The sequence below is a fragment of the Chanodichthys erythropterus genome, chromosome 7 (genome assembly GCF_024489055.1).
Source record: "Chanodichthys erythropterus isolate Z2021 chromosome 7, ASM2448905v1, whole genome shotgun sequence".
Taxonomy (NCBI): domain Eukaryota; kingdom Metazoa; phylum Chordata; class Actinopteri; order Cypriniformes; family Xenocyprididae; genus Chanodichthys; species Chanodichthys erythropterus.
The window spans coordinates 3532206-3556221 of NC_090227.1; the positions used below are offsets into that span (position 1 = coordinate 3532206).

Consider the following 24016-nt stretch of genomic DNA (forward strand, 5'->3'; position numbering starts at 1 on the left):
TCATTCTAATATGTACGTACTTTTAAACTTTCTGTTCATCAAAGAGTCCTAGGAAAAAATATCAAGGTTTCCACAAAAAAAAAAAAAAAAAAAAAAAAAAAGTTGTGTATATATATAAACCTTTATACTTATTTATATTATTTATATTAAACAGCAAAAACTCTTTTCAACATTGATAAATGATTCTTGAGCACCAAATCAGTTTACTGGAAGGATTTCTTTAGGATCATGTGACACTGAAGAGTGCAGTAATGATGCTAAAAATTCTGCTTTGCATCACAGGAATAAATTATTACATTTTTTTTTTTTTTTTTATTAAATAAATGCAGCCTTGGTGAGCAGAAGACACTCCTTAAAGAATCCTAAAGATTCCAAACTTATGAACAGTAGTGAAGTAGGAATAAGACATTGTTATATTTTGACAAGCATCTGTTTTCTTGCTAAAAGTTAACATCATGCAGGGGAAATGTTTATAAACTGCAGCGGTATCAGTGCGACAATCAACTCAACTCAAATTTTCAAGGATTTTTCTCCATATAGTGGACTTCACTGGGGTTCAACGGGTTGAAGGTCCAAATGTCAGTTTCAGTGCAGCTTCAAAGAGCTCTACATGATCCCAGACGAGAAATAAGGGTCTTATCTAGCTAAACGATCTGTCATTTTCTAAAAAAATAAATAAATAGATTATACTTTTTAACCACAAATGCTCGTCTTGCACTAGCTCTGTGATCCACACGCATGACGTAATCACGTTGGAAAGGTCATGCGTGATGTAGGCGGAAGTACTGATCCAGTGTCCACAAAGCGAATGTGCAAAGTCAAACGGCCTTTACAAAAAAAGTTAAAACAAAGATGTCGGATGATTTCGAAGTTGGAGAAGAAAATGAGATGTTTTTCACAAAACGAGAGTTTTTCACCCTACCGCGGTACTTCTGCCTACAGTACGTCACGCGTGACCTTTCAACATAATGCATGGCGCATTGCAGAGCAGTCCAAGACGATCATTTATAGTTAAAAAGTATATACATTTTTTTTTTTTTTTTCACTACACAAGACCCTTATTCCTCGGCTGGGATCATGTAGAGAACTTTGAAGCTGCACTGAAACTGACATTTGGACCTTCAACCGTCGGTAACTGTTGAAGTTCACTTAATGAAGAAAAATCCTAGAATGTTTTCCTCAAAAACCTTAATTTCTTTTTGACTGAAGAAAGAAAGACATAAACATCTTGGATGACATTGGGGTGAGAAAATTATCAGGAAAATTTCATTCAGAAGTAAACTAATCCTTTAACTTTCCTCCGTCTTGACCACACTCCAGTGACAGATCACGTGAGCTCCACTGACTGGCTCATATCATGTCACCAATTGTGAAAACTCTCTAATAGATGGATGGTTGAAAAATAGTGCTTTGCCATGGGGATGAAGGAAGGCACAATGGAGTGGAGGTGAAGTGCCTTGGGGGACATTTTATGCTATAACAAAAATGGGGTTGAAAGGAATAAGGGGGAAGTAGTTTCTAGGCACTTCTGAGAGTTCAGGGAAGACATTTAAAAATAGGGCGTAGTGCGCCCAAGGTAAGTGTGCAGGTAAAAAGAGTCCAAGTCCTGCATTTAATTGCTGGATCTGCGGGCAAGAGGACACACAGAGCATGCGCTATTCATGGAACTGGGTTCGGTCCTCTTGGAGTGCTGTAATGGAAATATATGGCAGCGGAAATGAGGCGAAACAAACCAGTCTCAACCTTTCACACACTACAATCTGCGAATCACCTCTTACTGCAAACTGGTTCATGCGCTCTTTCAGCAAGCACTTGCGGTTAGCTGCAATCTGAAAGTACAATAATTGGGATTATATTTTTCAGTCACATTGTTTACATGTGTCATTTGCGATGGCATGTGAACTCATTATTGGGTCAATGGAACATATTTGTGCATGAAAGCGTTCATGTATGTATGTCAGGGAGAGTATGTTATGTCTCCGGGAAAAAAGTACATTAACTCGGCTTAGAAATGGGACATATGCGTCTCTGTGGAAGGTTGCTGCTTTTGGTTTGTGTGCATGAGTGCACTGGTGCACATTTGAAGACCATATTTGTCGACCAACACGGGGAAAAATATGCTTGTCTAAGTGTGTGTGTGTGTGAGTGTTCACAAGTGTGTTTACACACTTAAAATAAAAAAGAAAACTTGGAGAAAATGAAAGCCGAAATAGGCCCAATTTTAGTGTCCCTTTTTTTGTATGTACATTTTTTCATCTTCCTTTTTTTCTCCAGATATTCATACTTGCAGATATAGAGGAGAAGAGATAAATCACCACAGATTAATGATTTGGCAAATGCAAGCTAGTGAAATAAATGGTGACAGTGGTGCAGAGCGAAATTTGTTGTGCTTAGCGCAAGGTTAATAATGTAAGTATGCTAAAACCATATTTTTAGAGTGAAGCTTGGTTGCACTATGGATTGGTGTAAACTTTTGTTAACACTTTAGATTAGGGAATGCATATTCACTATTAACTACGACTTTTCCCTCAATAAACTCCTAATTACTGCTTATTGATGGTTTGTGAGGTAGTTGTTGTAGTGGTTATGTTTAGGTATGGGGTGGGGTTAAGGGATGTAGAATATGGTCATGCAAAATGAGGCATTAATATGTGCTTTATAAATACCAATAAAAAGCTAATATGCTATTAAGCAACTACTTAAAAGTTAATAAGTGTTCGCTAATCTAAAATGTTACCCAACTTTTTTTTTTTTTTTTCATGAGCTGAATTTCCTTTGTGAATTGTAAATAATTAAATGGTCCCCCTGTAGTCAATAATTTTATCCCTTAAAACTCATATTTGATCACCAAAATCACATATTTAAATGTTTTTTTCCTGTGAAAAAAAAAATGAATAAAAATCTTCATGCCTTAAAATAGTTTTAGTTAACTACACCCTTGCTTCATTTAGTATACACGGATTCATGCATATGCTAATTAGCCCCGCCTCCACTCACTCGCATGAGCTCAGAGATCCACTTGGTCAACTCTAATGAGGTAAACGCTGCACAGTGGCATCGCTTTTTACAACGTCGGACACATAACTGTAATTAATATGATTAGCATTTTGCTTGACTATTTTATCAAACAGCAATAATGCATTGCTAATGTTACGCAAACTATGTTCCCATTCGCCATCTCAGAGTCAGACAGCTGCCTTCTAAAAATCAGTATCCATAGAAAAGTTTTGAACTCAGAACGTCAGTGGAGAAAGGCATATAGTTCATCATAACATTGTAATATACATCATACAACCACTGTATTGCTAAATCTACCCGATTTTTCATATCAGCAGAAAAATATACAGGGATAACCTGGTTTCTCTTGAGACTCTCCTGCTTCAGATCGGTCAATATGCTAAAGCCCATCGGCATGTTGACGTGATTGGTTACAAGGTAGTTTGTGACGTCAGAAACACCAGCGATTTCAAACTGCATTTTTGCATTTTCTTTAGAGCATTGCAATAGAAAACACTCAGCAATGGTGTTGTTCACTAATGAATTTGCACATGGTTTGTCTTAAAGCATATTAAAAACACCACATAGACATATAAACAACATTAAAAACTTGATTTTCAACACAGGGGTCTTTAATAAAGAAATATGCATCAGATTGAGTTGTTCACAACTTCTGAATATGGAGCAGAGAGACCAGATGAATAGGACAATGTACAGTATGTCAGCTGTAGGAACGGAAGCCCCGCCTTTCAGTTAAAACAGCCAATCAACTTACTGCTATAGGCAATGCATCGTCTTATTCATAGTTTTTATTCATGTGACTGACACAGAGACCTGGAGGGCAAAACATTCACAGAACTGCAGCACAGGCCTGTCAATTTTCCATCTGTTTCAAGCCACAAATATTTAGGTCACCTCTCAAAAGAAGAAAAACAAAGATATGTGAACAATCTTTTGTGCTCTTGTGATTCATGTACTGCACCTGCTGCAGTATTTCAATCACTAAAAATATCAGGGCATTATAAAAAGTTTAACATGACTTAATGTACTAAAACAGTGATATTAAATGATCAAATTCAGTTTACACCTTACTGATGATGCATGCTATATACAGGCAAACAGATGAGCCCAGAGTACGAGTGCAATGCACTGAATTGTACGTTAAGCATTTTCTTTATAATGGTTTTCAATAAGTTTCAACTAACTTGAAACTTTGGGCATTGTGTTCATATTCTGGGTTCATCTGCTTGCATCGATAAAGTTTATATTGAATAATCTTAGTACATTAGTACAAACGTGGTAAAAATTACTGGTGGGACTTTAAAAAATAAGGTGTTTACATCATTTTTTTTTTTTTTTTAGATATATGAAAACTTTGAGGGAATTTATGTTCAACCAACAAGATACATTGAGTTAGAGGAACTTAATTTTTTTGAGTAATCAACTTAAAAATTTGTGTTTATGCTACAATTTATTAAGTCGCTCCAACTACCTGAGTTGTAGCCCTGGAACCAATTAAACGTATCTATTTCAGTTTAAATCAACAGCTATAATAGCACATGCTAACATAACTTATTTAACATGTATATTTAATGAGCAAGTAAGATATTACTTGTCACTGGCATTAGCTTATAGAGTCAATGTAGTGTTTACCTTCATGTATCTACTCTTCAGCACAATGATAACCACAGAAACATCTTTCGTCTTTTAAATGTCAAACTTTACAGCATTAAACACTAACAAGTCTTTCCCTTCAATTTCAACATTTATTCTCCTTATCCAGTCCTACAGCATGCTGGGAACTGGAAATCCACTGCCTAAATTTCCAAAGTAATCAAGATAATTTCATTAAGTTACTACAACCTATGTACTTCAACCTATCACAATGTATTTCTTTCCTTTTTTGGCTTTTTTTAATAAAAAAAAGAAGGAAAAATTAATGCAGAAAGTTGAGTTTAAATTACAGACAATATTAAGTTGATGTAATGATCAACATTATTATGTCAACATAACTCTATCATGTTTGCAACTTTGTTTTCAAAGGTTTAATGAAAACAATAAATTAGAATTTATTTTAGTTGTGGTTACAGGTCTCCTTAATTACTTTTTAGAGTGTGGGCGTTCCTATATAGGCACGACATCACGTGAAAACTTGCTAGCTTGGCTAGTCTGAATTTTTTTTTTTTTTTTTTTTTTTTTTTTTGGCTAAACAAATAAAAAGTGTCACAATCACCCTGAAATTACCCTATGTATTAGCTTGAATATTTATGTACGTATGAAAGCGTATGCATGTGGGTATTTACAATATGCTATTGCAACACAAGAAATGCCAACTATGCTAATGGTAAGTTAGTAGGCTAAACTGCAGGCTGTCTGGAAACACCTACCCATAAAAAGCTGTTTTACCCGAGGGAAATCATTTTGGGATAGGATTATGGGGTGACGCCAGTTTACACGACACCACCCCACTATGATCTGTTCATTATGACTCTTGTACGCCTCCTACCGTCGCAAACCTTTTCCCTGCAATCCAATGCATTCTATCTGTATCACTTTCTCTCTCTCTCACCCAGCCTCGAGCCTTCCCACTCCCCACAGAGTCCCTTAAACCCAGCATTCTGAGGATAAGTGATAAGCTATCTAATTATATTCCTCATTTACAGCCTGATCCATGGGCTGATTCTTCTGAGCCACCAAGCGCTGGCCTTACCTCTGCCAGCAGGGAATGATCTGAATGTATTTACCTTACGCCTGCAACTACACATACACTCCAGCCTTTATCACATCCTATCGTGTGGATTATGATTTTGTAGTCGAAGGGTAGCATGCACATAGCATGCGTGCATTACAAGCGGCGAGGTATCGCTGCAGCTCTGATTTCTAATGAAGGGGTGTGAAGTGTAACATTCCTCTCCACCAGCCTGATATTCCCCTCACTACAGCACTCCATCTGCCTCATGCTCATCTAGATGCTAATTTATTCTAATAAGAGCCAGTTAATAAACTGCAATTACGAATCAGTCGAGAGACACCGCCGCAGATGATTGGCAGATGCATGATTGGTGGATTGGTCTGAATTTGTGTGCGTGTGTATGTAAGTGCATATTTTGGCAGGGTTGGGGTTGGTAATCCATTAAGCAGGGAAGTTATTCCGAATCTATCCTAGAGAAACATTGTTACCCTTAACACCACTGCCTTGCTTATTTTGTGCAATTTTGGAGAAAGAGGTTAAGCTGTAGCATAAGCCAGAGTTCAAAGTTCAAGGCCCCACGGTTAAAACTGAACATGAAGAGACGCTCTGGGGGCCCTTATCTCTTCAAAATAACATTTTTCCGCCATTGGCACTCTTCCGATTGCAGCCTATAGAAATAGACTTGCAGTTGGCACGCTGAGTCTTATCTCCTCGGGAGACATGAGGCCTGCCATAAATCAGTTCTTTTCAAGATTGAAAATGAAGACCAGACCCCCACTGCCTCACCCTTAACACAACTCTTAAATAGACCAGCCCACAGGAGACTCCTTTAAGAGTCTACCCATTCAAACTGAATACAATACTGCTCTTTCCTTTTAATACCAAATTTATAACATGCCACTGCAAGACCTCAGCATTGCACATTTGATTGGCAGATCCTACGGATGAGGTCTTTAGCCTCCTCGGTTAAAGTTTTACACCTCTCTCGAAGCGTGGGCCAGCAGAATTTGTCGATCTTGGAACTGGTAATGTGTATGTCAGCCTTGGTGTGTGCTTCTGTAACTCTCCAGTGCAAATTCAACCATTGCACAAAAACACTGCATCTTATTCACTTAACAGCTGCAGTCCAACTGTACAAATGAGGGTCATTATACAATGCAACAGATTCACAAATGTCAAGACTGCTTGACCGACGCAACGGATGGTGTGTTGTTACTGCACATGGAAAGTGGGTGGTAAACAGAAATCAATTTAAAAGTGATGTTTGTGTACATTTTCTAGTGAATGAAGAATGTTATAACTTGGCAAACATCCAGACTAATTTTAAATGCACTTTTAGCATTTTAAAGAGCCAGTTCAAGTGTCTGGAGTGATACTTGACAGTCGCAGTAAAACATGCCAAATTGATGTAGTCTGTTGCATCTTCCACAACCAAGTATCCTACAATATTTGGGAATTGCCCCAGGTATTTTTAATATCTCTTTTGTACTTTAGTCTTGTACTTTAAGAACAGGTTATACAGAAAATATCAGTGGTTTGGGGTGGTGTTTTAAAATGAGGACGCAAAGTCCTTTTTTTTATCAAATGTAAATGTATGTCCCTGTTTTACTTAATGTTTATGGTTAAATAAACATTAAATAAAAAAATAAAAAATAAAAAAAAACAGACCAAATACAATTCTGTTTTGTATTTTTACACTATGTAATGTTCAATTTATTAAAACCAAGTATAAATTTAATCAAGTTAGTGTTTTATGCATTTTTACTTTATTCCAAAATAAATAACTAAAGGCAATAACAATTTAAACAATATATATTATTTGTGAACTAATATTCAGCTTTTCTTTTTAATAGTCAACTTATTTTCAAGCTTGTATACACTGGTCCCACACTCACGTTTTTTTAAGCCATTTCAAATTTGATTTTGATGTGACAAAGTGGTGATATCTAAGTGGCTGAGTTGTTTACTTACTTTCTAATCAGTCTTCCCATTAACAGCATCATTGTCTTCATTTAGGCCGATTTGAGAGCATGAATGAAAATAAGAGGCAGGATTTATCGCTCAAACCAATCATATCCAATCATAACCGATCATATCCAATCATAGCACAATGGAGGCATTGCCTCCTCTCACATGACTTTCCCCCATTCATTCTCAATTACTCACCATCAAACTCACTAAATGCTTTAGGGGTTCTGTTATTAAGTCAATGGGATCAGGGGAGGCAAGAGATGCGGTGTCCTGCTGTAACTTTACCTGCTGGTGTCGCTGTTGGACATTGTTACTTTATAAACACAAGTGACTTTTTGATGTCATATTTTGTAATATTTGCATTGTTTATTTTTGTAATATCGATTATTTTCTCATCCATTTTTTTTTTTTTTTTTTTTGAGGAGATGCTGCCTCCCTTGCCTCCTCGGAGGAAAGGTCTCTTGAAAATATATGTAATATAAATCATTAGATGGAATAGAATGTTGCCATAAACTATTAGCAAATGTTGTTTAAACTGATTTAACCTAAAACATGGGCTAATGCATCAGTTTTCACAGAGACACACTCGGGGCCCTATTTTAACGATCTAAGCACATGGACTGAAGCGCATGGCGCAGGTGCACTTAGGGCATGTCCGAATCCACTTATGCTAGCTTAACGACGGGAAAAAATGCTCAGTGCGCCAGGAGCATGCTCCAAAATGTTGTACGTAGTCTCTAAATGAGCGTCTCTTGCCGTAACGTGCAATAAACCAATCAGAGTCTCATCTCCCATTCCCTTTAAAAACCATGAGCGCTTGGACCATTGCAGATTGCTATTTACGTGGCGGAATATAGACACCCTCACCCTGACAAGTCAGTTTAAATACATATGCGTCCTGCCACGACTGGTCAAATAATTAGCGAATTTCATTCGCCATTACTGCAAATAGGTAATTCCGATACATGTAATGACTATCCATTATGACATGTAGGCATTTTTATCTTTATGTACACAATAATAATCTTTTACATTGTAATAATTAAAAGCGTCCCTGTCTGTGTAACAAGCGTGTATGCACGTTGTGCACCCGCATATAGGTGCATATTTCTAACACGCCCCTTTAAATAACAAAAAAAATGACTTTAGACCAGGTTTTTGTTGGCCAGTTGCACAGTCTATTTCAGTTGTCTCAAAATAGCAACACGCCAGCAATGCACCTGAACACACCTCGTTTTCAGACCAGCATGTCCATGATTGCACAGATGGGTGCATTTGTTATTTAAACAATGTGGCGCTGGACGTGAAAATGATAACTGCATCAGGCTGAATCTAGCAAAAAACACGTGTCGCACCTGCCATCACATTGCGCTGGGAGTATGATAGGGCCCTTGGTCTTCTCCATAGTTTCCACCAGTCATAAGCAGTTTTGAAGAGATTCTTATAACTCTCTCTCGCAATCAGGGAATGGTTTAGCTCACGGTTCTGAGTATGTGATGAATGACTATGTTTTCTCTCCACAGGACCTCCGACCATCTCCAGCACACAGACACATCAGGCTCCACATGGGGAAAAGGGACAGATCAAATGTTTCATCCGCAGCACGCCACCCCCAGACCGGATTGTGAGTTACTCAGCTCTCCTTCCAGTGACTCAGCTCAGACAGGATTGCAGCTGTTGAGGGGGCGGTTGCTGTTGTCACATGGCTTGTGTGACTCCATTAGACTCAGTAAACACAGTCCAATAATGCATAACGCACTCATGAGTTACGATCTGTTTAATAAATGAAATTGCATCTCGAATCATTTGTTTCCTCTATATGAGTGAACGGGTATTAGACATGGCAGGCTTACAGCCCTAATTTCTCATTTAATGCATGCTTATGCCCTGTTACCACCGATCCAATTAGGATTTACCACTCTTAGATGAACTGTCTCCTCTCCGGGCCAATTTTTGATTCATTACTCACACTGTGCATGTGTGTGTGTGTTTCTGGCCGTGTGCATGGAAGTGCATAGGTAATCTCTGTACGATGTTTACTCGTGTGGCTTTGCTTTTATTGCCATGCTATTTCTAAATGTCAGTTGAATGGGAAAGACTGCTCCTGTGGTCTGGAACAACCAGTAATAACTTTAGAAGTGTAATAACGGCCATAAAGCAGGTGAAAGCAAACGCCAGTCTCTATTTGCAAGCTAAAAAGACCAACTTGCACCAGTGGACTGACTCAGGCTGGTTAATGCTGGTTAATGCTAGTCTAGCTAGTAGAGTCATACTATTTACCTGCAAATAAAATACTGGTTGTGAAGCTAAAAAGGAGTCTTGCATCTTTAAAATGTTTTTTTTTTTTTTTTTGTAATTTTCACAAAAGTTTCATTGCCCCCAGAATATATTGTTGTATGAATATCTGAACATATAATATCTATATTCTAGCTTCATGCATTCTTTTTTATCAGCACTCGAATGTGGATAAGTTTCATTTAAAAAAGATACATTTTGAACAAAAAGCTGAGAAAATCACATTTTTGTCAAAGACTATGTCCGGATCGGATTCAGAATGATGATAAAAAACATAGATGGAGAAGATCGATTGCATCAACACCCAGTCAGTAATGTTAGGCAGTTATGATTTATATGCTGTTTCATGTTTGATGATTGTGTTAGTTTACATGTGCAAATTGTTTGGAGAAAGAGTTAATCATAAACCTCAAAAAAATGTGTTAGATGTATGTCTAAATAATAATAATAATAAAAAAATAAAAATAAAAAAAAACATACTGCATGCTGGTCTTTTCAGTATGATTTATTTTGTTCTTCATCAGGCCTGGTCCTGGAAGGAGACTGTCCTGGAGTCGGGGACATCAGGACGCTACACGGTGGAGACCGTAAGCACGGAGGACGGAGTGCTTTCCACACTCACCATGAGTAACATCGTACCCGCCGACTTCCAGACCATCTACAACTGCACTGCCTGGAACAGCTTTGGCTCCGATACAGAGATCATTCGCCTCAAGGAACAAGGTGGGAGCCAAGGTTCGCCAGGTTCCACCTTATTTTCTTTAAAACATGTCCACGGTAGAATAGTGATGCAGTGTTTCATAACCGTTTTTTGAAAACTCTGCAATAGACCAAATACATTCAATATTTTCTCCATTACTTTCCATTTATCACTTATACATTATGAATCATCTAAATCATGTAAATATATTTTATTGTATTTACCAATTTTAGATTACAGATTTCATTCACCAGTAGACAAATGATTATTTCAGGGCAACAGCAAAAAGTAGTTGCACATTTTACTGCAACTTTAATAAATCATTTAAATCTATTAACAACACTTAGCACTATTTAATTTGCAGTCTTGTTACAGTGATTAATTTCTCTCTTGTGCATTTCTTACAATGTATCTCCCCAGTGCTTTCATGGTTTGGTTTATTTACATGCAATACATTTTATTCCTGTTTTGTCTCATGTGATCCTTTAAAGTGCACCTTTTATGCTTTTTCGCCTATTGCCTGGTTGCTCTTTTCCATGCATTACAATGAATGGGTACAATCAAACACATAAAGTATCATTATACAACTCTTCCAAAGTCTTCTAAAGCTTTGTGTGACAAAATGAAAAAAATGTTTCTGGGTTTATAATAATTGCATACGTAATGTACGGTAATGCAGAGATTAAATTGTCAAATCTGCGCATACACTTGGGTCATAATGCTCAGTTTGTACTGGGATCCAGTAATTAACTTTGTTTAGGTTCAGTTTATTGTCTGACTCTCATTATCATTTGGCTGTAAAATCTGGTTATTATTCGGTTTAAATATACCAACAAGAGCACAAATAACACAGTTGAGTTGGCTCTAATTAGCCTAAGCCACAGCTTCTCAAAGTTCACATTACACCCACATCCTATCAGAGTATGTAAATGATCCAAGGTGAATGATAAAAACGATGCAGGGCTCACATTCAAGACATGTTATCTGCTTGTCGTGTGCTAAAAGTATGTGATAATTGACATATCTGCAAATTGTTATGCCTGGCCTTCATGTAAAGTGAAGATACCTGTGCTTCCTCCAGAAGGTGATTGTGGTGTTAATTGCCTGTGCTAGTTCCTTTGAATAGACGCCTTGAAGGTGCAAATGTCTCTTTGACACAACATTTGGTATTCTCATTTGTTCCATGCTAGTGTGGTTCTTGAAATATGTTCAGGAGTGAGAGGTGGTGTCTGTGTTGAGCGGTTATTTGCTGAATCCACCAGTCCTGCCCATGCTGTGTTATTGTAGAAGGCTCTGTTTTGTTTTCCAACAGAATCCCTCCCTGTTGCAGTGATCATCGGCGTGGCAGTTGGCGCTTTCGTTGCTTTCATCGTCCTCATGGGAACCATCGGAGCATTCTGCTGTACACGCTCTCAGAGAAGTATGTACCTCTCAGCCAATTGCCTTCCTGCATGTCCATCACCAGAACACGCTAAGTGCTCCTCAGTCAGACAAAGAGCAGGTTGTTAGGCTGTTCATGTCACTTCACAGAAACCGAGCCTTTATTTCTATATCTTCCTTTTTGTTGAGTGTTTGTGTAGGGTTGGGCGGTATGACTCTATAGACCAGAAATGCATCAGCTGGGAAAAAAAAAAAAGAAACAGTATAAAACTGTAGTATTATTCCAATGTTGACAATGTCTTTGATTATAATGGGGGTTTATTTTGCTTTGGTGCGCCATGTGGTTTTGGTGTACAATGGTGAAGTTATGGTTAGGGCTGCATGATTAATCATTATTAAACTGAAATCGCAATTTGGCAAAGGCTGCGATTTTTTATTTTTTTTTCCATGCCCAGCTTGTCAGTGAAGCACGGCTCTGTGATCAGTAGCAAATGCTGCTCCATCTGAAAGCCAGAGGGCGCTCTCGCACAGAAACTCCAAATATGCCCCGCAGAACAACGCATGCCATTCCAGGAAATCCCAATGGGCATCATACTTTCGCTGTAGCTGAATAAACAGAAGACTGAAATGCTTTGATTGATTAAAGATAATAAACACACAATTACAGGGTTCATTTCGGTTCTTCAAGCCTTCTCAGGTATTTTCATGATAACAAAGTATATGTATGCTGCCTTCACGTGCTATCGGAAATTTGATAATTTCCACTTCTAAAGTCGTGATTACGAGCTCATCGCATTCAAGTTTCAAATTGGAAGGGCGTTCATGTGCAGTTTTTACCTAGGAAACTCGTATTTTACGATAATTCCGAGAGCACATGAAGCATTATAATGCAATGCTAATCGACATAGACTAAATCACTGTATATAATACTATAAAATAATATGTTGTGTGCCTTATTCTGTGTAAGAAGCCACATCATTTCAAAGAAGGATGTTATTTCAAACACTCCACTGATGTTATATAGTGAGTTTGGAGTAAAATCATTTTATTAAATCTTGACAACAGGTTCATAAATGCTTCTCGTGTTTGGAATGTTTGATGCGTGTTGCTTTTTCAAATGCACGTTATAGGCAACTCAATCCCGCAGATGGAGCAGAATTTACTACTGATTACAAACCCGTGCTTCACTGACAAGCTGGGCATAAAAAAAATTGCAGCCTTTGCACTTTGATAATAAGCAAATCAGTTTAATCATGATTTTGCTCCAATTTCGATTAATCGTGCAGCCCTACTTATGGTGATCTTGAAACATTGCAACATTATGTATTAACTGAAATATTTAATTGAAGTGCAGTTATACCAACACAGGCATGCATGTGTACAAAAAAAATGGCTATTTTACAATCAGTTTCAGTCACACTTATTATTTATTACTGTTTGGAGTTTGGTGTTATTTATGGATGCATTTTAGTGCATTAAGGTTTTTAGATTAAATGTGTAATAAGTCATGAACAAAATAGAAAAATGTTATTGGTAATGCTATAACTTGTAATAAAATGTCACTATCTAAATGTCATCATTTTAAATCATGATTCACGAAACACTGACTTTATTCTCAAAATGTTTTTTTAATTAATATTTTCAAAATTGTATTTTTTTAATGTGGCAGTAAAACACTTTTTAAAACAAATAAAACAAATATTTTCTACTCATGAGGCTTTTGTCATCCCGCCCACCCTTATCTCTGTGTTTCTTATTTGTTTTCCTTTTACCGCGTCCATCCTCTCACATGATCAAAAGAGAAAACAGCGCATCCATGTACAGGTTAGCGTCAGACAGTGAAAAATGAGCTTGCAGTTTACGATTGTTGGTGGCATTCCTAGCGTTGAGCATGTTGTTGTTGTATGCCACAGAAGACGCTCACCTGGTTATGCCTACACTGCCCACCTCCATCTGTGCTCAGCAGAGAGAACTTGCAAGCAAAATTAAGACAGAAAGTAAGACCTGTTACCTGACCGTCACCAATTATCTATAAACATTGTTCTTCAATGCGTCAAGATGAGCTGTGTGATTTAATGTGAAGTATTTAATGGTTCCTCTAGGGTTCCTATTATCTTAGCTCTGTGGTGTTATGCTGCCTTCAAGTCCTCCTACTCAAGATTTTGGATGTTGTAAACACAATGGAATGTGATTTTATTTGGAATAAAATTGCCAATTTATTTAACATTGGTTAACTGCATTAGGTAACATGAACTAACAATGAAAAATTTTGAAAAATTATAGTGCATTTATTCATTTTAGTTCATGTTAATTTCAACATTTTCTAATACATTATTAAATTAAAAGTTGTATCTCTTCATATTATTTAATGGACCTAAGATAACGACATAACAATGAACAGTTTTCATTAACTGACAATGTGGTTGCGTGAGATTCTCCAGCTTTGTTGTTGTTGAAGCGTGAGCTGTTAAAGCTCCGCCCTCTTCTGGAAAGTGGGCCGGGAGCAGCAGCTCATTAGCATTTAAATGGACACACCCCAATAGGGGCAAATTTAACAAGCTATAATAAATGATCTGTGGGGTATTTTGAGCTGAAACTTCACAGACACATTCTGGAGACACCAGAGACTTTTATTACATCTTGTAAAAGGGGCATTGTTAATGTTACTTAATTCATTAACTAATGTTAACTGATGGGACTTATTTAAAAGTATTAGCAATTTTTCTCTCTATTTAATTAAATTTCTGACAAAATCAGGAAACTATGTCTGCGCTAGCGCATCAAAACGAAGAACATATAACACTTGGTCTCTAATTGATGCTTTAGCTAAGCATTTTAATATTTATAATAAATTACATAAAACTTATATTATAACATAAGCTAATTCTTAAAATTCTTAAAACTATGAATGTATAAATCATATATTGTTACTTACATGCCCCAATGTCAGAAAGTTGGGGTTCATCTCATGCATGTGTACTGAGTTTGGAAATATGACTTGAAGGCAGCATTCATTTTTAGGGACTCCTATTAAGGCAATGTGAAGTGGCATGGAGTAGATTACATTTTCAATATTTCACATCAGTACATTACACTTAATGGCATTAATGAAGTGACATATGTAACTTTCCTCTCAGACCTCAAAGGTGTGGTATCAGCCAAGAACGACATTCGAGTGGAAATTGTGCACAAAGATCACAACGCAGCCCGAGAAAGCGAGGAACACTCCTCTATGAAGCAGCTCATGGTGAGTCACATTCTGAACGAGAAGAGAACAGTAAACATCCCGCTTGCCATTACCCCATCAGCAGCCCCAAATCAACAAGCTAGCTCATTATGCTAGTCCCTGTCACATCCTTAGCTAATGAATGCTAATCATCCCCACCCCAACACTAATAGCGCCTATCTCCCTTGCCACTGTTAACGTCAAACCCATGAATAATGCAGCATAAGTGTGAGAACCCTGCTGGCCTGGATGCCTATATTTAGCCCCAGGCCTGTATTTCCTGGGAGGACATGGGCATAGATGTAACCATAGAGATGCCAGTGATCAAGTGATCCTTTTCTCCGGGAGTCCTTGGTGAACTAAAGTCAAAACACATGCTACCCCCTTCTTTGGAAATTTCACAAGCCTCCAGGGCCTAGAATCAGAGCTATGTTTGAACTAAGGATGTAAAACTTAGAACAAAGCAAGACTAAGAATTTGGACAAAAAACGAGGACACCTTACAAAGATGGTGTTGCATTGCAAATTTTGGCTAATGACATAAGGAAAATTCACAGGAAATTGCCCCAGTTGAAGTAGCTTTCCTTTTGGAATTTGGAAGAGTTTTGAGTACCAAAGCTGCACAGTGATTTGAGGGAAATGGAGAGAGAAACCCAAATATTAACGTGTGGATGGGTGTGTTGTTTGCTACAGATTGAACGGGGAGAGTTTCAGCAGGAGTCTGTTCTGAAGCAACTTGAGGTACTTCAGGAGGAGGAGAAAGAGTATCAGCACATCAAGGTATGTCTTCATGGGATTTGAAGGAAGTGATATAAGAAAGAATGGAGTCGTTTGATATATGCCACCGGAGTAAAATATCCCCAATGCATATTTTGTACGGCTCTCAATCAGTTCAAATATTTAATAGTGATTCATGTAGTATTTTTTTTTTTCTTTCTTAAAGGGATAGTTCACCTAAAAATGAAAATTATTTCATGATGTACTCACCCTCAAGCCATCCTAGGTATATATGACTATCTTCTTACAAACAAACACAATCAGATATTAAAAAATATCTTCCATGCTTTATAATGGTAGTGAATAGCAATTTTGAAACCCAAAAAAGTACATCCATCCATCATAAAAGTAATCCATACAGCTCTAGGGGGTTAATAAAGGCCTTCCAAAGCAAATCGATGTATTTTTGTAAGACAAATATCCATATTTAAAACTTTACAAACTATATAACCAGCTTCCGGCAAACAACCTCTAACACAACATAGGACATAGAAGTAGGTGAGAGTATGGCCATGTTTCCACCCTGCATTAAGATGCGTTTTGGTTGATTGGATCACAAGTGGACGACGCTAAATACAGGTGTAAAACGTGTAAACACTCATGCGGTCGAATGTGTTCAAACAGCCAAAAAAAACGTCTACTCTCTGAAGAATGCTAACTGAGCTAATGCATAAACATTATGGGAAGTGTGCTAGCCAGACGGGTCACTCAATATATCATTCGTTGCGTCAGAGGTTACTCTTCCGCCGTAAGTCGATTTGCACACGGATGTTTGTCAGAAGCTGGTTATTATAGTTTATACATGTTTAAATATGGATAGTTTTTGTACAAAAGCCCATGACTACCTTCTATGAGAGAAGATAGCCATATACACCTAGGATGGCTTGAGGGTGAGTAAATCATGGGATAATACTCATGGGATAAAAACAAAGAAACACACACACACACACACACACACACACACACACACACACACACATACATACATACATACATACATACATACATGCATACATATACATATATATATAGTTTCAATATGAACCTTTAACATTCATGGAGCTTTTCATTTGCACAGAACACAGAAGGTTCTTTATAGTGAAAAAGGTTCTTATGATTTGTAAAAGACTTCACTTAGATATAAAGGTTCTAAAAGAGAATGCAGTAATGCCATAGAAGATTTTTTGGTTCACCAAAGAACATTTCTGTAAAGAGTTCTTAAAAGAACCAGGTTTTTCTTAGTGTGAAGAACATTTTATTAATCTAAAGAACCTTTTTCCACTATAAAGAATCTTTTGTGGAACAGAAAAGGTTCCATGGATTTTAAAGGTTCTTTGTGGAACCATACTGTAGATGCCAATAAAGAACCATTATTTTTAAGAGTTTATTCACCGAAAGGTTCTTTAGGGAACAAAAAATGGTTCTTATATGGCATCACTGTAAAAACTCCATTTTGGAACATTTATTTTTAAGATTTTATGTGCATAAAAAGATTGAATAAATAAATAAGATGCTTTTTTTTGTTTTGTTTATTATATTTATTAAGCACTTTTAAACAACTGACCATTAACCAAAGTGCTGTTCAAATAATGGTCTTCTTTCATAATTAATATTTCATACCTGTTGAGCTGCAATGATAATTAAATTTATCTACACAATTGCTGCTAATTATTTTACTTTTGTTAAACACCCGATCTATATTTGATTTATAAATAAATAAGCCATTGAGACCTTTCTCCATCATTTACTCAAACAAGTGCTCTGCTAGAGGTCTGTGTGCATTGCTGCACTGGTAACACTTTAGAAGTCACACGGAACAAAATAAAACAGTGTTGATGTTAACTGAGGAATGGGATAACTGTATTAAAAATAAGATGCTAAGGTTGTATAATGAGTGTTTTTCGTATTTGCAAGGAAATTGCGTAGAAGATTGATATTTACATTTTTATTCAGCCAAAACCAATATTTTAAAAAATAAATAAATAAATAAATAAATACATTTTTAAGAATTAATGTATTATTAGCAATTATAATTACCCTTTATACATTTGCACTGATCATTGAGTATGTTAAGTGTTCAGATACTAATTTTGCTAAATTTACTGTGACCACAAAGAATAACTATCGTCATTATAGTTCGATTAACATATGAACCCACAGTTAAGCAGACAGCTTTACAGTTCTTGATAGAAGATAGAAATAGCATAGCTTTTGTCCTCTCGTTTGTATTTATCTCCATGTGCAAACGCAGTGTTTCTAAACTCTGTTTCACGGCCTCCTCTACCTGCTCCCAGCGGGATAGATTCCCTCCTTACATGTAGATGAGTGTGTAAAATGAGCAGTGTGAACAGGGACAGCTCCACACAGATATGGAGTGCACACAATCCCTGTCGCCTGATAAAACCGCGCCTGACAACGCCTTTCTCGCGTTGTCATAGAGAAGTCACCTAACGGTGATTATCGTCTCTCCCCCGCGGGATCTGGCCTGCACACCCGCTCAAAATGGCATCCACGTCTACATTTGGCGCCTGTTTTGCTTCTTAGCAACTGTGCTGATATAGCACCGCGACAACGACAGCAGCCATGGTATCAAGTTCCTTCGCTTTATTTCTTTCCGTGACAGATTTAAAAAACCATGATTCTGAAGTCTAATTAAAGCTGAAAAGTACAGACTAACAACCAGTTTGTGTATCAAGGTTTTGTCTAATTAGCCTGTAATGATATTTTGAGGTTACTGCTAAAGATGGTTGCTTTACTGGTGGTGACAAACATCTTTTTCTTACCACTGTTTAAGTATGCATGTTGCCTTTTTTTAAAACTCTGAAACAGCAGTTGATGGCACTGCAGAAAGATAATAGATGCATCACACAAGCAATTCTCAAGTAATGTAGTTTATTTTACAGAGTTAGATGAAGGTCAACATAAATGATAATAAAAAAATAATACACCGCAGTCAAATATATTCCTATTTGAACAGGGTTAAATTTCTCAGAGGACAACAGAGAATTTTTCAAAAAACAATAGATAATACAATCCAATATTTTACTTTTTTTTTTTTTTTTTATAATGCAAGGTTGCATTAGAAAAACACAAGTGTTCAATAAAAGAAAAATTCACAAAATATGGTAACACTTCATTTCGATAGTCCACTTTAGACATTCTACTAACTATAAGTAACTTTGTAACTGTCAACTAGAAGTCATTAGAGTATTAGTAGACTGTCTGCTTAAAGGGTTAGTTCACAAAAAAAATGAAATTTCCATCAATTACTCATCCTTATGTCGAACCAGACCCGTAAGACAGTCACTCATCTTCGAAACACAAATTAAGATATTTTGCAAAAAAGTGGCTGCTAGTTGACATGTAGTTGCAAAGTTACTTATGGTTAGTAGAATGTCTAAAGTGTACTGTCGAAATTAAGTGTTTCTGTATTTTGTGAATTTATCCCATCTGAATTGAACACATCTGTGTTTTTTTCTAATGCAACCTTGGCAAAAAATATTGGAGAACAACATTTGTTATTTTTTGACTAACTCTCAGTTGTCCTTTTGAGAAATTTAACCCCGTCCAAATAGGAATGACTTTGCTTGTGATGTATTATTTTTTACTTAAAGCTTCTCCTCATTTATTTTAACCTTCATCTAACACCGTAAACTTCATGACAGAAATTTCATTTTTGGGTGAACTAATCCTTTAATATCTGCTTACTCTTTATTTTGATGCTCCTCAACAGACAGTCTACCGACTATTAGTGACCTATTTTAGTTATAGTTACTTGTAGTTAGTCATTTGTCTAAAGTGGACTATATCGAAATAAAACGTAACCCAAAATTAATCTTTGAAACATAAATTAAGTTAACTTTCACATGGTCCACTGAATAGGGCTACAGTAGAGGGCGTAATAGTTTTAAGACTTTTCGAAAGTTTGACAGCAATACAAGTATCATTGAGCATTCCAAAAAGCTAACATAATGTGGGGTCTACAAAAGTTTCAGATTTTGTAGAAATGTAAGATCATTTATTGCTCCTAAAAGTTTCATAACATACTTAAAGGGTTAGCTAACCCAAAAATTACATTTCTGTCAGCAATGACTCACCCTCATGTCGATCCACACCTGTAAGACCTTCGTTCATCTTCGGAACACAAATTAAGATATTTTTAATGAAATCCGAGAGCTGTCAGACTCCTCCATAGACAGCCTCTTTCAAGGTCCAGAAAGATACTAAACACATCGTTGAAATAGTCCACGTGACTGCATTGGTTCAAACGTGATTTTATAAAGCGAGGAGAATACTTGTGCACAAAAACAAAACAAAAATGACTTTATTCAAAAATGTCTTCTCTTCTGTGTTAATAATGAGCCGGCCGAAGAGAAGATATTGTTAAATAAAGTTGTTATTTTTGTTTTGTATTTGCGCACAAAAAAGTATTCTCGTCCCTTTATAATCTTAAGGTTGAACTACTGCAGTCACGTTGACTATTTTATCTATGTCTTTCGTACCTTTCTGGACCTTAAAAGTGGTGGTTAAATGGACGAGTCAGACAGCTTTTGGATTTCATCAAAAATATCTTAATTTGTGTTCAAATGAAGGTCTTACGGGTTTGAAACGACATGAGGGTGAGTAATAAATGACAGAAATTTCTTTTTTTGGGTGAACTAACCCTTTAAAGGGCGTTCACACTGACAGTGATTGAATTGCTGGAGGTTATCAACTCTAAGTGCATTTGGTTTCTAGTAGTCATTCCTACTTAACTGTATGCAGCTGTGCAAGACAGCATTGCTTTGATGCTTATTTGCATAATGTTGAGCTCAGTGTCAATTGTTCAGATAATGGCAACTCTCGAAAATGAATTGCTTCGCTGTCAGTGTAAAAGCTCTTTTGCGACCATTTATTTGCTGTTGCCTTGTCATGATATTAGAGTCATTTCGTTGAACTCCTTATGTTTAATGATGTGTTTGTTAATGCATTGTTCTTCTAAGGATCCCACTAATGGATACTACAGTGTGAACACCTTCAAGGAACATCATGGCACCCCAACCACGCTGGCAGGAAACCAGACCACAGAGCTCCGGCGAGACCCTGCCACAGCCACCACCGGCAAACAGAGGGTTCCCACAGGAATGTCTTTCACCAACATCTACTCTACCTTGGGTGCTGGACCCAACCGCCTGTACGACTACAGCCAGCGGTTTGTGCTGGGCATGGGCAGCAGTTCCATCGAGCTTTGCGAGCGAGAATTCCAGCGAGGATCGATGAGTGACTCCAGCTCTTTTCTGGACACACAGTGCGACAGCAGCGTCAGCAGTTACAGCAAGCAGGACGGCTACGTGCAGTTCGACAAGGACAGCAAGGCCTCGGCCTCCTCCTCGTCCCATTACTCTCAATCATCGTCCCAGAACTCAGACCTCACGCGGCCACTGCAGAAACGCATGCAGACCCACGTCTGATTGCAGGAGATGGACAGAAGTCACAGGAATCCAGCGATGGGTTTGGCCAAAGGGGATTGAATCCCCCCTAGACGAGAATCAGGAACCAGTTCAAGCACATCCAGCACCAGTTTCATTTTATCCCCCTCTTGTTTTGCTTTTAACATTCTTTGGTATATGTGGATTTTCCTAATTTGTCCAAATCTTATTTACAGCTCTGAAAAGCCTTACCGTTTTCAGATCCTTGTCATGGGCTCATGGACTACCCTTCAGAATGCCCTAAATGTCTGGGCAAGAAACTTTCTCCAAACAACAGTGTGCCACAGTGACATCACTTGCCAATGTAGAGGGACAAAAGAAACCGAAACAGTGTCCTTGCTTTAGTTCCAGTAACTTCGATCTGAAGGAATGATATCCTCAGAGAATGCATTGCAACATTGTTGAGATCTTTGAAGAGAGTTGATGAAGGCGGCTACATTCCTCACCTCCAGTCCAGACACTCCTCCGCACCGTTAGAGGACATTGCTCCTGTACATTCAAGCACAACTGTCAAAGTTGTATGTAAGATTTCTCAATGCCTCTACCACAGCTAGCTAAACAAAAGAAAACATATAAAAGGACAAAAAAAAAAAAGTACTGTATGAACTGAATTAACAACTAATATCAGTCAAAATCTTTGGATTCTGGCCTTTCTGACAAACGTTTGTCTGGCATACAAATGTAAGAATCTAAGACGGACAATGGCCCTGAGCTGTCGGTTTACCATTCAGAGAAAAGATATATTTGTGTACCTTCTTGTTCTTTCTTTCTGAACATTCCTTATTTTCAGTGTTTTAACAACTCGGTTTAAAAATTCATTGGACTTGCACTGGGAACTGAGAGGATGATGTAATCTCGTCTACTTGAGAGCCTTGACTATTTAAGGTGTTTGGACATTTGAGGCTGAGAGTGTTTTTGTTTGTTCACTTTTTTCTGCAAAGGGTTGAACTGGTTTGGTGTGAATAATATGTCGATGATGAGAACAAAGGATGTTTAATCCTGCGTCCTGTTGTGTGAAGTCAAATTATAACGCTTTGTTTCGATTCATAAACAATCATCTGAGCTTTTTACACATTTTCAAATTGCTTATTTCCTTGCAAACTAAATTTGTGTTTTGCGAGAAACAGAGTAATTTGAGATCCGAGTACTTCACATTTTGCTCCAGATTGAATCTTCTGTCTGCTCTTCATGTGGATGCCATTGGACTGTACAGCATTGAGTACTCTCACTGTTATAAGTGAGCAATTTGTCTACATGTTTTTGAATGGAGTGTGTGCTTTCATACTTAATGTAATTGTGTAATGTTTTTTTTTTTTTCCTCAATGTTTTAGTCTACAGAACTGAAATTGCAACCTATGGCACTACTGATAACTCAAGCACTTCACTTAAACACTTGTAAGGTAAAATCACTCTTAGTCCCGAATCAATGTACTGAAATCAAGCGAATAGCAATTGAGCTAGAATCGCTTGCTACGTAGGATGTGCAGAGAGAGACAAAAAGAAGCCAATGCTGTGGTGTATGGCAAGCTGGAAACTACAGACATTTGTCTAATTATAGTGAAGAAACCTCAGCAAGAAGCTTCAGAAAGGCATATTTCTGGCTGTTTTGAAGTACAAATCTTACAGTACTCTTCACATTGCCAAAACATTCGTCAGAAATAGAATTACTTAGGTTATCTGCTCTATTTCTTAACTCATTTGGCATATTGGTTATTGCTACACTGGGGAGAAATATTCAGACTACCAAAAAATAAAATAAAAAATACATCAAAATTATGGCAGAGCATGTTTCAAGTACTAGACAAGAGCACAGCCATTATCTATGTGGTGTTACATTAAGTGGCATAATTGTATGAAATTGCCACTGACCTCTTATAACAAGGTTGAGGCTCATCCCTGTATGAGCACCAACTGTGCTTACATCCGCTGATACCGACAGCTCTCTCCCTGCCAAAGTTTTCCTGGGTTATGCCACTCTGAATCCACATTTAGTTGAATAACCTTTCCAATGCTGCCCTGTGACTGCAAAACAGATTGGGCGTGAAAGCTATCAGTGTGTTTTGCTTATCAAAGCTTCCGACACTCCAGTCTTTTATCTCCTCGTCAAGTTATCTCCCATTCCTCCTCGCTCATGAAGATGAACATGACCAGAGGCGATCCCTCATATAAACAAGGAGGAGGAACTGTGGCGTCTCTCACTTGAAACGCAAAGATCTTGGTTTTGACCCAGAGGAAGAGTTTTGATTTGTACCGACCTGACAATTCCTCCCTTCATCCCGAATACAAGAAACACTGCAAGGCGTGACGCCGCTGAGTCAGTCGGTGCTGTTAGCACTTTACGTATGATTATGTTTGTGGCATTTCAATGGGTTTCATACATGAGTGCTGTTGGATGAGTCTAATTTTACAAATGGATTGGTGCCCATTGTGGGGCTTAAACAGGAAAAGGCCTGTTTCAGTGCTGATAATACAGCTCAGTCTTCACTACACTGTATATAAATCCCTCATGCT

General features: G+C 37.5%; 1 protein-coding gene across 1 annotated transcript in view; it reads left to right on the top strand.

Moving 5' to 3' along the window:
• kirrel3b (kirre like nephrin family adhesion molecule 3b) overlaps positions 1-22113 on the top strand; it is a 359059-nt gene extending 336946 nt beyond the window's left edge. Inside the window, exons 12-19 of the mRNA XM_067390740.1 lie at positions 9184-9284; positions 10480-10690; positions 11968-12075; positions 13836-13859; positions 13949-14032; positions 15173-15282; positions 15954-16040; positions 21020-22113. Of these exons, the coding sequence (XP_067246841.1) occupies positions 9184-9284; positions 10480-10690; positions 11968-12075; positions 13836-13859; positions 13949-14032; positions 15173-15282; positions 15954-16040; positions 21020-21487 (1193 nt within the window). The 3' untranslated portion in view covers positions 21488-22113. The remainder of the gene's footprint in view (positions 1-9183; positions 9285-10479; positions 10691-11967; positions 12076-13835; positions 13860-13948; positions 14033-15172; positions 15283-15953; positions 16041-21019) is intronic.
• The last annotated feature ends 1903 nt before the right edge of the window (positions 22114-24016 follow it).